At 40.0% G+C, this 13,799-nt stretch overlaps 1 protein-coding gene across 2 annotated transcripts in view; it reads left to right on the forward strand.

Annotated features, from left to right (window-relative positions):
* Positions 1-1,036: 1,036 nt before the first annotated feature.
* Positions 1,037-13,799, forward strand: part of RPRD1A (regulation of nuclear pre-mRNA domain containing 1A) — a 79,404-nt gene continuing 66,641 nt past the window's right edge. For both annotated transcript variants that reach the window (XM_032152499.2, XM_032152501.2), the window contains exon 1: positions 1,037-1,340. In XM_032152499.2, the coding sequence (XP_032008390.1) occupies positions 1,190-1,340 (151 nt within the window). In that variant the 5' untranslated portion in view covers positions 1,037-1,189. The remainder of the gene's footprint in view (positions 1,341-13,799) is intronic.

Genomic DNA, 13,799 nt, shown 5'->3' on the forward strand with positions numbered 1-13,799 from the left:
GCATTTTGGGAGGCCAAGGTGGGAGGAACGCTTGAGCCCAGGAATTCGAGGCTGCAGTAAGCTGTGATCAGGGCACTGAACTCCAGTCTGGGTGAGAGTGAGGCCCTCTCTCAAAAAAACCCCACAAAACCCCACTCAAACCCCTCCGAATCCACCAGAACTTGGATTAATCCATATTTTAAACTGCTGCATGTATTATGGAATATAGACGTATCTGTGTAGATTACAACAGTGAATGTTCCAATTTTTCACTGTTACTGTGTTGGACTGAACACCTAGTATAAGCTTCCTGTCGCAAACATGCTGGTGTTTTTTTTCAGCATTGACAGCAATTAGTGAAATTGCTAGGAAAGTGTATTCTTATAATTTTTAAATTTTTATTCATTTTTCATTTTTGTAGGTACATAGTAGGTGTATATATTTATGGAGTACATAAGTTATTTTGGTACAGGCATGGCAATGCCTAATAATCGCATTATGCAAAGTTGGGTATCCATCCCTTGAAGCATTTATCCTTTGTGTTACAAATAATCCAATTACCCTTTTAGTTATTTAAAAATGTACAATTAAATTATTATTGACTCTAGTCCCCCTGTTATGCTATCAAATACTAGGTCCTATTTATATTTAGTCCTTCTATTAGTCCTTCTATTTAGCCCTCCCCCACTACCCTTCCCAGCCTCTGGTCACCATCCTATACTCTATTTACGAAGGTGTATTTTTAAATGTAATTGGTCATGCAAATAGTCTTTAAAGTGTCTGCCCCAATTTATACCAATTTACACGCCCATGTAGAGATCTGTAATCACTGCTTCTTTGACAGAGTTTCCCTTAAGGAGGGTTCAGGCCTGGCAAACTCCCACCATGCCTCTGAGACTAACCCAGGCGTCACGCCCCTGCCCGCCTCCCCTGCACTTGTTTCAGCTCCGCCCCTTCCGCCCGGCGGTTCCGCCTCTCGGCCGCGCGTTTTCCCAGGGCTTGCAGCGGGAGGGGCGGGGCGTGGGTCCATGTGACGTCACTGCCGGCCGGACGCCATCTTGCTGGTTTGCGGCCGGACTTGGATGAAGCGGCGGCCGTGGTAAGAGCGTGGGGAAGGGTGGGGTGAGGGGGCGAGGCCGCGGCTAGGGCGGTGAAACTCTCCTCCCCTCGGCCCCACCGCGTGGGACGGCGTGAACGTGGTGTCGGAGGGATGTCAGCCTTCTCTGAGGCGGCGCTGGAGAAGAAGCTGTCGGAGTTGAGCAACTCGCAGCAGAGCGTGCAGACCTTGTCCCTGTGGCTCATTCACCACCGTAAACACTCGCGGCCCATCGTCACCGTGTGGGAGCGGGAGCTGCGGAAAGGTGAGTCGCCCGCTTATGTCGGCCGCCCTCCACCACCCGGCCGGCCTCCAGCCGCTCCTGGGAACCCCGCTTCTCCAGCGCCCCCGGCTTCCCGGCTTCGGGATGCCAGCGCGCGGTGGTCTGCGGGCTTGGAGGAGCTGCGTGCACCACGCTTCTGCAAAGTCTGGGCTTAGATATTTATTGAATAAAGGAATGAATAATTTAAAAAGGAAACTCCGGTTAGCTTAACACGGAAACAGTAGCAGGGGATTGGGACTCCACACCCAATTAGGGCCAGAAATTCAGGTGGTCAGGTATTTTTTTCATTCTGTGAATGATAATGGAGGATAAGGGAGGGAGAAGGTAGGGGAGTGGAAAGAAAAAGATTGGTGTGGGTTTGGGAGTTACTTCCGTCATTTCTATAACGCAGCAACTTTTGTGAAATTAGTACAGGAATAGTTTTAGAAGTCTAATATAAGAAGATGGGTAATGCAGTGGCAAAGACTCTGAATTTGTAGATTTTAGAGGATCTCAGTTGGGCAAGTTTCTTATAACTTCTGCGTTGCAAATGCCTTACCTGAAAAGGAGAGATTTAGAGTAAGTGACCTAAAGTCCTTTCCTGTTCTATGATTATATGCCCTAATGCAGTGTCTTTGTTTTGCAAAACATTTGATAGTGTTCCTGTAAATGAAGTAAACTTTTTTGAGATGTCTGTCACTAAAATATTCAGAATCAGTTCATGTATGCAGAGCAACTTTGTAAAAAATTGATTATGCTGGTGCGACTGAAAGTAAGAAATTTCATTTGCTTAGTCTGAGCTTGTACTTTCTTAATTCATTGGGTAGAGTGGACACTCTTCATTATTGTTGCAAACATCCTGACGGATATGATGGTTTTTTTATCAAGGGTTAAAGGTTTTAACCGTTGTTAATCAAAATAGATGCTTGCTTACTGAACCTTGTGAAAGCTATATGATGTATGTACATAACAGCCAAAATGTGAGCCAAAATGTTGGCTGTATAGAATGGAGACAATTTGTCCTTGTATATTGTTTGTGGTTATGAAAACGTCACCCATCCTTTAGAAGAAATTGATTTACAGCCCTGTTTTTCAGTTTATGTGTAAGTATATGTGTATTGGCCCTGAATGAGGAATTCATCTTCTGTGAGTGGACAGAAAGGTTTCAGAAACCCTGATATAAAGGTCTGGAAAGTAGCTGTGAACTTTGAAAAGTCAGGAATTAGCTTTGCTTTTACATTTTACTAGAGTAACAGGTTTATCTTGTTTTTTTGTTTTTGCAGAGAGCATTTAGAAACACATGTAATCAATATAGGGTTAATACCCAGACTCTCTTAAGAATTATTACAAATCAGTCAAAAAAATGGCAGTACTGTTTATAGGCATTTCACATGAGGAAATCTGAAAGGTCAATAAATGATACTTAATCTTACAAATCAGGAAAAAGTAAGCCAGTGAGGTACCACTTTATGTTCATCAATTTGGCAAAATAAAAACTATGACAATATGGATAATTGTTGCAGACGAAGAGAAACAGGAACTCTTATACCACTTGGTGGGAATGTAAAAACATGTAACTATTTTGTAGATCAACTTAATTAATGAAGTTGGAGGTATATATTAAATATATCCTTTGACCTAGCAGTTTTCTTTCTAGGAATATATTCTAGAAATAAGTATTGTTCTCAAGAATTATGTTTATTGCAGCTTCATAACAACAAAATTGAAAACAAGTGAGACCCTGCCTGGGCAACTTAGTGAGACCCTGTCTTTACAAAAAATAAGAAAACAAAAAAACCATTCCATTAGCTTGAGAATGGACAAATAAATTGTGATATTAATAAAATGTAATACTATCCAAAAGTTCTCACGAATGGACTAGAGCTGCATGAAACAACATGAGTGAATTGAAAAACAAAATCTTGAGCTAAGAAAACAAGGTACAGATGAGTAATGCTATGGGGTAAAGTTTAAAAACATGCAAAACTACTCCTTTTGTTTATAGATACCTATATTAAAATATGCATAGTAGTGATTAACACCATATTCCAAGATAGTGGTTGCCATAGTGTGTCCGGAATTGGTGGGTTCTTGGTCTCGCTGACTTCAAGAATGAAGCTGTGGACCCTCGTGGTGAGCGTTAACAATTCTTAAAGATGGTGTGTCCGGAGTTTGTTCCTTCTGATGTTCGGATGTGTCTGGAGTTTCTTCCTTCTGGTGGGCTCGTGGTCTCACTAGCTTCAGGAGTGAAGCTGCAGACCTTCACGGTGAGTGTTACAGCTCTTAAAGGCAGCGCGTCTGGAGTTGTTGGTCCCTCCTGGTGGGTTCGTGGTCTCACTGGCTTTAGGAGTGAAGCTGCAGACCTTCGCGGTGAGTGTTACAGCTCATAAAGGCGGCAGGGACCCAAAGAGTGAGCAGCAGCAAGATTTACTGTAAAGAGTGAAAGAACAAAGCTTCCCCAGCATGGAAGGGGACCCAGGTGGGTTGCTGCTGCTGGCTTGGGTGGCCTGCTTTTATTCTTTTATCTGGCCCCAGCCACATCCTGCTGATTGGTCCATTTTACAGAGAGCTGATTGGTCCATTTTGACAGAGTGCTGATTGGTGCATTTACAATCCTTTAGCTAGACACAGAGCACTGATAGGTGCATTTACAAACCTTTAGCTAGACACAGAGTGCTGATTGGTGCGTTTACAAACTTCTAGCTAGGCACAGAGCACTGATTGGCGCGTTTACAAACCTTGAGCTAGACACAGAGTGCTGATTGGTGCGTTTACAATCCTTTAGCTAGACAGAAAAGTTTTCCAAGTCCCCACCCGACCCAAAAGCCCAGCTGGCTTCATCTCTCAATGGCACTTGCCGCAGGACTTTGCGGCACCTAGCCCCGGGCACTCCAGCCCAGAGGGAGCTCGTCCCCCGTGAAGCCCAGCAGGCACCCACCCGGAACCGTGCGTAGCCCAGGCTCCCGCCCACGCCTCTCTCTCCACACCTCCCCGCCAGTGGAGGGAGCTGGCTCTGGCCTCGGCCAGCCCCAGAGAGGGGCTCCCACAGTGCAGCGGCGGGCTGAAGGGCTCCTTGAGCTCGGCCAGAGCAGACGCCGAGGCTGAGGAGGCGCCGAGAGTGAGGAAGGGCTGCTAGCACGTTGTCACCTCTCAATAGGAGAAAGCTATCTAATATTTAATGTATTTAAGAAAATGGTACAAATGTGGGAAAATTAAAAGATGTGCTTTTAGCAAGGTTTGTGATGTTTCCATATGATTAAGTGTTTCATAAGTGGAAAAAGTTAAAGCATATAGAAAGATGCTTTAGGAGGAGGGTGGTAGTGATGTTAGTGTTGATAGTAACGGTGATGCTGATGAACATACCGCTGCCGCTTCAATCCTCATATTAGCCTGGGCTACTCTGCCAAGGGTTTCCTTTTCTTGACAGATGACTGCTTATGCAGGGTGTAGCCTTTGTGTCCTTCCCCTTTCCTGCAATTTTGCTCATCAACTTCAGGATTCTCATCTCCTGTAGTTTAATGATAATGGCAATCAGTTACTGAGTACCAGACATTCTTTTAGTTATTTTACCATATCTTGAATCCCATTATTTCTGCAGAATAATTATAAAAGGAATTGATCAATCTTGAAAGTATGTTACAACAAACTAAGGAAAAGTAGTTGAACATTTTGTGTTAAGCTAGGCATTCTTTAGTTTCTCAAAGTGTGTAAAGACAAAAATGTGAGAGTGGGAGAAGCTACTGTTTAAAATAAAGGAATGAGCTGGGTAACGTGGCTCACGCCTGTAATCGCGGGACTTTAGGAGGCTGAGGGAGGTGGATTGCCAGAGCTCAGGAGTTCGAGACCAGCTTGGCCAACATGGCAAAGCCCTGTCTCTACAAAAAATACCAAAATTAGCTGGGCGTGATGGCTCAGGCCTAAGCTACTCAGGAGGCTGAGGTTGGAGGATCACTTGAGTCCAAGAGGTTTAGGCTGCAGTGAGCCAAGTGCGCCACTGCACTCCAACCAGGGTGACAGAGCAAGGCCCTGTCTCAGAAAACAAACAAACAAATATAAGAATGAATAAGTAAAATTATATATGTTAGATATGGTAGCCATTCAGTTATGAAGGTTTCCCTTCTTTTCCTACCTTCCTTATCTTTGTCTCCTTTAAAGAAAGAGTTTCTGTTTGGAGGGGTAAACCTCAAGGCCTTTATGAAGACCAAAATGACAAACAATTTTCCTGATAAATGCAGTAAAGTGTAATCAAAAATGTAAGTGACCATTTTGTTACTTCTTTATTAAGATGTAATTCACATACCACACCAGTTACCCATTCAAAGTATACTATTCAGTGGTTTTTAATATGTTTATATAATTGTAAAGCTACCACCAGTTTTAGAACATTTTTGTTACCCGGGAAGAAACTCCATGCCATTTAGCTGTTGTCCCCAGTCCCCCATCTCTCCCAACCCTAGGCAACTGCTAATTTACTTTGCATCTATAGATTGGACTATTTTTACCATTTCATATGAATAGAATTATATAGTATGTGGTCTTTTGCGTGTTTTCCATCCATGCTGTAACATGGATGAGCCTGGAAAACATGCTAACTAAAAGAAGCCAGTTGCAAAAGACCACTTACTGTCCTTCAGTCCTTTTCATGGCCAAATATTCTGTTGTATGAATTTAGCCATCCATCAGTTGATAGACGTTTGAGTTGTTTCCACTTTTTGGCTATTATAAATAATGCTGCTGTGAGCACTCCTGTACAAGTTTTTTTTGTGGATATGTTTTCATCTTGGATATTTACTGAGGAGTGGAATTTCTGGGTCATATGGGAATCCTGTGTTCAACCTTTTGAGGATCCACCAGGCTATTTTCCACAGTGGGTACGTTTTTAAAATACATTCCTACCAGCAGTGTATGAGGGTCCAGTTTCTCTACATTCTTGCTATATTTGTTATCTGTCTTTTTGGTTACAGCTGTCCTACTGGGTATGAAGTGGTATCTCATGATTTTGATATGCATTTCCCAGATGACTAATGACACTGAGCCTATTTTCATGTACTTATTGGCCATTTGGATGTTGTCTGGAGAAATGTCTATTTTAAAATAAAATTTGTCTTTTTATGATTGAGTTGTAAGTGTTCCCAATGTATTCTAGGTACAAGTATTGTATTAGATTCATACCACAAATATTTTCTTCCATTCAGTGGGTTGTCTTTTTACTTTCTTAATAGTGTCCTTTGAAGGTGACTGTTTTAAACTGTAAATGTCTCAGTCAATACTAGGCTAAATTATGAAACTTAATATACATCATTAGTTTATATTCATTTCTGTAGAAATATTGACCGTGAACATACCTGAACTTAGAAACCAACACTAACATTTGGGCTCTTTTCTACACATACTTGCTGAAAGATCTCTATAAGAGCTGTAGAAAACAAGATAGGAGGAAATTCTTTGTAGTTGGTGAAGGTCACTGCCCTCCCTAGTCTAGTGATTGTATCCTTTGTAACAGCCTCTTTTATGTTATATTGGTGTCTTAACAAAACTATAAGTGCCTCAACCCCTTAAAGTATGTTAACTCACCCTGTGTTTATTGATTGTGTATTACAATGGTAAAGAAAACAGAGAAAACAGTTTATCCCCGCCCTCAGAATTTATAGTCTTGTGGTAAGGGCAACCAATAAACAAAAAATTTTAAATACAAATTTTGTGTTTAGTTCTTTGAAGGAGGAAATCTTTAGTTAGAGGGAAATCATCTCTGCAAGGTGACGTTTAATAAAAGACCTTTTATATTGTATTATAGGTTGGGGGGTTACATATTGGTTGTGAAATAGATAGTGGGCTCCTTCAGGTTGTTTTCCCTATTTCAAATTTTAGCTCCCCAGCATACTGCGTTTGATGAAAGTTTTTAAATATTCATTGAATTAACATTCGTATTCACTAATACGGCTTAAATTTGTAAGATGTGCTAAAATAAGTACTGTATATTCTTGGCTGTTCTTATTAATTTGGTTTTAGAAAAATGGAGAAGTGAAAGAACATTTTTCTTTCTTTTTTTTGAGACGGAGTCTCGCTTTGTTGCCCAGGCTGGAGTGCAGTGGCGCGATCTAAGCTCACTGCAACCTCCACCTTCCCGGGTTCATGCGATTCTCCTGTCTCAGCCTCCCAAGTAGCTGGGACTATAGGCACCCGCCACCACGCCTGGCTAATTTTTTTGTATTTTTAGTAGAGATGGGGTTTCACCGTGTTAGGATGGTCTCGATCTCCTGACCTGGTGATCCGCCTGCCTCGGCCTCCCAAAGTGCTGGGATTACAAGCGTGAGCCGCCATACCTGGCCAAAAGAACATTTTTCATTTGCTTTAAAAATATATAGCAATATAAATCCTAAAAATGAAGAGATTCTATTTTAAATTGACAATTCAGTGGCTTTTATGTTGTCTGATACTGTTACTTGTTTCTGTTTCAGAGTTAGAATTGAAAAAGTAGGTAGACAATGCTTGCACCTTCTAAGTTCTTATATTTAAGAGGATTAATGTTGTCAAACTGACATGGTGACTCCCATGTAGTCATCTTGCAGCTTCAATAGTTATAGTCTTTCTTAACACCTCTAAAAAAACTTAATTTCTTAAGATATCGAATATTGAGCCAGTATTTATTTCCGTGATCATTTCACTTTTTAAAAAGCCATTTGTTTGAATCAGGATCCAAGTAAAGTTCATTTATTGCAATTGATTACTACGTAAATAAAGTTCCTTTACATCTATGTGTGCCATCTGTCTTTTATTTTAAATGTATTCTTTGAAAAAAATCAAATTGGTTGTTCCAAAGAAATTCTTATTCTAGACTAGGAATTTCTCCTACTTTCTGGTTTGAGGATCTCTTTACTCTTAAAAATGGAAGATTCTAGATCTTTTGTTTATGTGGGTTATATCTATCGGTAGTTACTACATTGGAAATTAAAACACTTAAAAATTTATTTAATAATTATTTGTTTTAAAACTATAATACTAAATCGATTCATATTAAATAATATTTTTAAAATTTTTAATTAAGGCCGGGTATGGTGGCGCATGCCTGTAATCCCAGCACTTTGGGAGGCTGAGGCAGGCAGATCACATGAGGTCAGGAGTTTGAGACCAGCCTGGGCAACTGGCAAAACCATGTCAGCACTAAAAATTTAAAAATTAGCCGGACGTGGTGGTGCACATCTGTAATCCCAGCTGCTTGGGAGGCTGAGGCACAAGAATTACTTGAACCCGGGAGGCGGAGGTTGCAGTGAACTGAGATTACTCCAAGCCTGGGCGACAGACTGTGTCTCCAAAAAAAAAAAAAAACGATTTTTTAAAATTACAAATGGACACATTGTACGTATTTATGGGATACAGTTTGATGTTTTGATGTGTATGTTGGTCTAATGATCAAATAAGGGTAGTTAGTATCCATTACCTCATGCAATTATCATAACATAAATAACATTTTTAATGAAAACCAATTATGTTTGCTAAAAAATACCAGGGAAAGGAGTGATTATTTTACATTTTTGCAAATCTTTATAAGATCTGTCTTAATAGAAGCCTGCTGAATTCTCATGTCTTTTTCTGCATTCAGTCTTGCTGTATCACATGACCTCTGCAAAACAACACTGTACGTTTGTGAGAGAATGAGAGTGAAAAAAGGCAAATAATAGATGAGCATTCTTGTGAAAGTAGTTCTGACTTAATTGACCCCATGAAAGTGTCTTGACCCCCTGGGATCCACAGACTGTTGGCTGAGAAGTGGACCATTTTCTGAACATTGATAATTAGATCAGGAGACTAGGATACATTGCTTTGCTTAAGCAGACATATCCCTCTAAAATATTAATTCCCCAGAAAAACAGAAACTGAATTTATAAAATTTCCCTTTGGCCCATAACGTAATTTTATTTAGGTTCTCTTTCCTGTGACATTAAGGTTTTTTTAAAAAAGATGTTGATTTGATCTTTTTACAGCTGATTCAACAAATTATCTCTAAATTTCTTATGAAAATAAAAGTTCCTACATTAAATAAACATAATCTGTAATTTTACAGGCTTTTTTTCTTGATAAAATAAATTTTTCAGTCAAAATGTACAAGTAGAAGTTTCTTCTATTGGTTTTCTGGCCGGGTGCAGTGGCTCATGCCTGTAATCCCAGCCAGCCCTTTGGGAGGCTGAGGTGGGTGGATTGTTTGAGGCCAGGAGTTTGAAACCAGCCTGGGTAACATGGCAAAACCCCGTCTCTACTAAAAATACAAAAATTAACGGGGTGTGGTGGTGCATGACTATAGTTCCAGCTACCCAGGAGGCTGAGGTAGGAGGATTGCTTGAGCCTGGAGACGGAGGTTGCAGTGAGCCATGATCTGGCCAGTGCAGTCTGGCCTGGGCAACAGAGTGAGACCCTGTCACAAAAAATACAAGAAGTTTCTTCTGTTAGTTTTCTTTATTCAAGAAATACTTATTGACCTCCCTACTGTCTTAGTGAACAAGGATGATTGAGCAGATAAAAGGACATACAGCTGTGTTCATGGAGCTTACGTTATCAGCCAGGCAAGTGGACTCTGCTAAACTAGTAACTGCACAGTAATACAAAGGAGAAATGTAATTGGGAACCTATCCTAGTTTATGGAATCAGGGAAGGATCCTTTGATTTAAGATTTGAAGTATATGTAGAATTTACTAGGAGCTGTACCGAGAATATAGACATAGGTTTTAGCTGTTGTAATCATTTGAATGTGGTCTTATGTAGAACAGCATTATTTGACTTTTCAAATAGAACATTTCTGTTCATAAGTCCTTTCTGGAGGTAGACAGGATAATACACATTTAGATAAACTTTTATTTTTTATTTTTTTTTTGAGACAGGGTCTTACTCTCTCACCCAGGCTAGAGTGCAGTGGCATGATCTCGACTCACAGCAACCTCTGCCTCCTGGGCTTAAGCGATCCTCCCACTTCAGCCCCCTGAGTACTGGGACTATAGGTGCACACCACCATGCCTGACTAATAATTTTTTTTGTATTTTTTGTAGAGACGATGTTTGCCATATTGCCCAGGCTGGTCTCAAACTCCTGGGCTCAAGTGATCCTCCCGTTTTGGCCTTCCAAAGTGCTGGGATTACCGGCATGAGCCATGGAGCCTGGGCTAGATGAACTTTTAGTGTTTTATGTCTGAAAATAAGTGACTTAAGGGTTGTGTGTGTGTGTGTGTGTGCGTGTGATATATATATATATATATATATATATATATATATTTTTTTTTTTTTTTGAGAGACAGGGCTTGGCTCTGTTGCCCAGGCTGGAGTGTGGTGGCAGATCAAGGCCCGCTGCAGCCCCAACCTCCCAGGCTCAGTCAGTCCTCCTGAGTAGCTAGGACCACAGGTGCATGCTACCATGACTGGCTGAATTTTTTTTTTTTTTTTGGTAGAAACAGGGTCTAGCTATGTTGCTGAGGCTGGTCTCGAACTCCTGGGCTCAGATGATTCTCCTGTCTTGGCCTCCCAACGTGCTGGGATTATAGGTGTCAGCATCGTGCCTCACCTTTTAATTTATTTTTGTTTGTAAAAATGTATTAAGAGGATTATACAGAAAAAAGAAAAATAAAAGGATTATAATGATGAATTATTTATTTAGTCACCTTGCTGTCATCTGAGCTTTTTGGTCATTTTGGTTCTCTTGCATAACTCGTGGCTGTTCTGAGGTGCCTGTTCATCTTGTTCTCCTTTTTATAGCTTTTTCTTCTTTCTATCTGTAATAACTGGTAATTTTTTTTTTTTAACAAAATGGTTTACCATGCTTATGTTGAATGCTTGGATTTTCCAGGTGTATTTTTAAAAATATTTATTTAGCAGGTAATATGCACATAATATGAAATTTAAAAGGCAAAAAAGGCTGGGCATGGTGGCTCACACCTGTAATCCCAGCACTTTGGGAGGCCGAGGTGGGCATATCACTTGAGATCAGGAGTTCAAGACCAGCCTAGCCAACATGGTGAAACTCTGTCTCTACTAAAAATGTAAAATTTAGCTGAGTGTGGTGGCGGGCACCTGTAATCCCAGCTACTTGGGAGGCTGAAGCGGGAGAATCGCTTGAACCTGGGAGGTGCAGGTTGCAGTGAGCCGAGATTGTGCCACCGCATTCTAGCCTGGGAGACAAAGCAAGACTCCCATCTCAAAAAAAAAAAAAAAACCAAAAAAACCCAAAAGGCTTTAAAGAATAATATATGGGTTTTTTCCATTCCTGTTCCCTCCTTAACCACCATTTCTCTGCACAGAATCAGTCTGTTAACAGTTTAATGGCATTGCTTCATTTTAAAAAATGATTGCATTGTATTTCACTTTATGGATGTGCCAAAATTTACATAATTGTTCTGTTGATGAACGTTTAGGATGTCAGTTTTTTCTGTTAAAGTTTTTCTATTAAAATTTATAAATATATGTTTGTTAGTAAATATTCTAGTATTTTCTTAATGGTTTCAGGTGATGATTTAAGAGACCTTGATAGAAGTGCTAGGCATTAGGTTATCACACAATTTTGTGAAAAGTTCATTTTTACCTCTACCCATTTGATATGCTACCTTGTTTTTCTATGTATCTGGGTGTATTTTCACTCTCATTCTGTTGCATTGATCTGTCCACTCATGTAGCACTGTTATTCCTTATTATGTTTTCATGTCTGATAGGACATCCACCCTCTCAGACATGCTTTTTTCCTTTCAGCAATTACTCTTCCCTGTTTCAGAGTTTTCTTGTGTATTCTTGTTTTGTTTCTCTATATAAATTCTAGAATCAATTTATTTATAAGAACAAATTTTTTGATATTTCTGGAATTACCACTTTAATTTGTTACGGTATCTGAAAGAGAATGTACGTCTTTATAATGGCAAATGTCAGGCTGAGAACTGTGCAATCTTATTTTAAATATGTATTTAAGTGATTTTCAGATGTCACTTCATGATACTTTGTAAAAAAAACTAAAGAGTATCATGAAATGCACATTTAAGTTTGAAATAATTGTCTAACTTTGTGCTAAATGTATCTTACTTGATTCTCATACAGGCTAGTAGAAGGAAGTATTGAAGGATTAAGTCGCATTATGAAAAAAGACTTAAAACTGAAAACATCAATTAGTTTTTCTTTAAGTTGGGAAATGGTTTGTATTAATTGATTTTTGTGATGGCACACTTTGATCCAGTTAAAGGAACATCATTTTGCTTCAGAGTATGGTTTAAAAATACCTTAGACATTTAATCTAACAAATCATTTTTGTCAAGGACCATATTTTTGCCAAACTATCAAAAAATTCATTTTTCTTAGTTGAATATCATGAGGTATTATCTTGAACAGCATTTGTGATGGTTAATTTTCTGTGTCAACTTGACTGGGCAACAGGATGCCCAGACATTCAGCCAGCCATTTCTGGATATGTGTGTGGAGGTGTTTTCTGGATGAGATGAACATTTATTTATTTTTTATTTATTTATTATTTTTTTTAATTATACTTTAGGGTTTTAGGGTACATGTGCACAATGTGCAGGTTTGTTACATATGTATCCATGTGCCATGTTGATTTCCTGCACCCATTAACTCGTCATTTAGCATTAGGTGTATCTCCTAATGCTGTCCTTTGCCCTCCCTAGTGTAAGTGTGCCTTATCCAGCCAGTTGAAGACATAAATAGAACGAAAAGGTTGATTCTTCAGTGAATAAGGGAGAACTTCTGCTGACTGCCTTTGAGCTGGGACTTTTTTCTTTCTTTCTTTTTTTCTCCTGCCTTTGGACTCAAACTGAAGTATTGGCTGCTCTTCCAAGTCTCCAGTTTGCCAGCCTTCAGACTGGAACTATGCCATTGGAAGTCCTGGTTCTAAGGCCTTCAGACTGGAACTACTCCTTTGGCTCCCCGGGTCTCCAGGCTCTCTTTCAGTCTGAACTGCAGATTGTCAGCCTCCAGATTTCCCATGGCCAATTCCTTATTATCAGCCAATATTTCTGTCTCTGTCTGTGCTATTGGTTCTATTTCTTTGGAGATCCCCAAGTAAAAGTAATCTGAGCACTTCATCTAGATTTACTAACATTTTATTTATTTATTTACTTATTTATTTTGAGATGGAGTCTCGCTCTGTTGCCCAGGCTGGAGTGCAGTGGCGTGACCTCTGCTCACTGCAACCTCCGCCTCCCTGGTTCGTGATTCTCCTGCCTCAGCCTCCCGAGTAGCTGGGATTAAAGGCACCCACCACCACATCTGCCTAATTTTTTTCTATTTTTAGTAGAGATGGGGTTTCATCATGTTGGCTAGGTTGGTCTTGAACTCGTGACTTGAAGTGATCTGCCTGTCCCGGCCTCCCAAGGTGCTGGGATTACAGGCATGAGCCACCATGCCCGGCCATAGATTTACTAGCATTCAATCGGTAAATCAATTAGTGTGGGTTTATAATTTGATGCTTTAGATGGTGTTTTTA

This window comes from Hylobates moloch, unplaced genomic scaffold, assembly GCF_009828535.3.
Source record: "Hylobates moloch isolate HMO894 unplaced genomic scaffold, HMol_V3 SCAFFOLD_5, whole genome shotgun sequence".
Lineage (NCBI taxonomy): Eukaryota > Metazoa > Chordata > Mammalia > Primates > Hylobatidae > Hylobates > Hylobates moloch.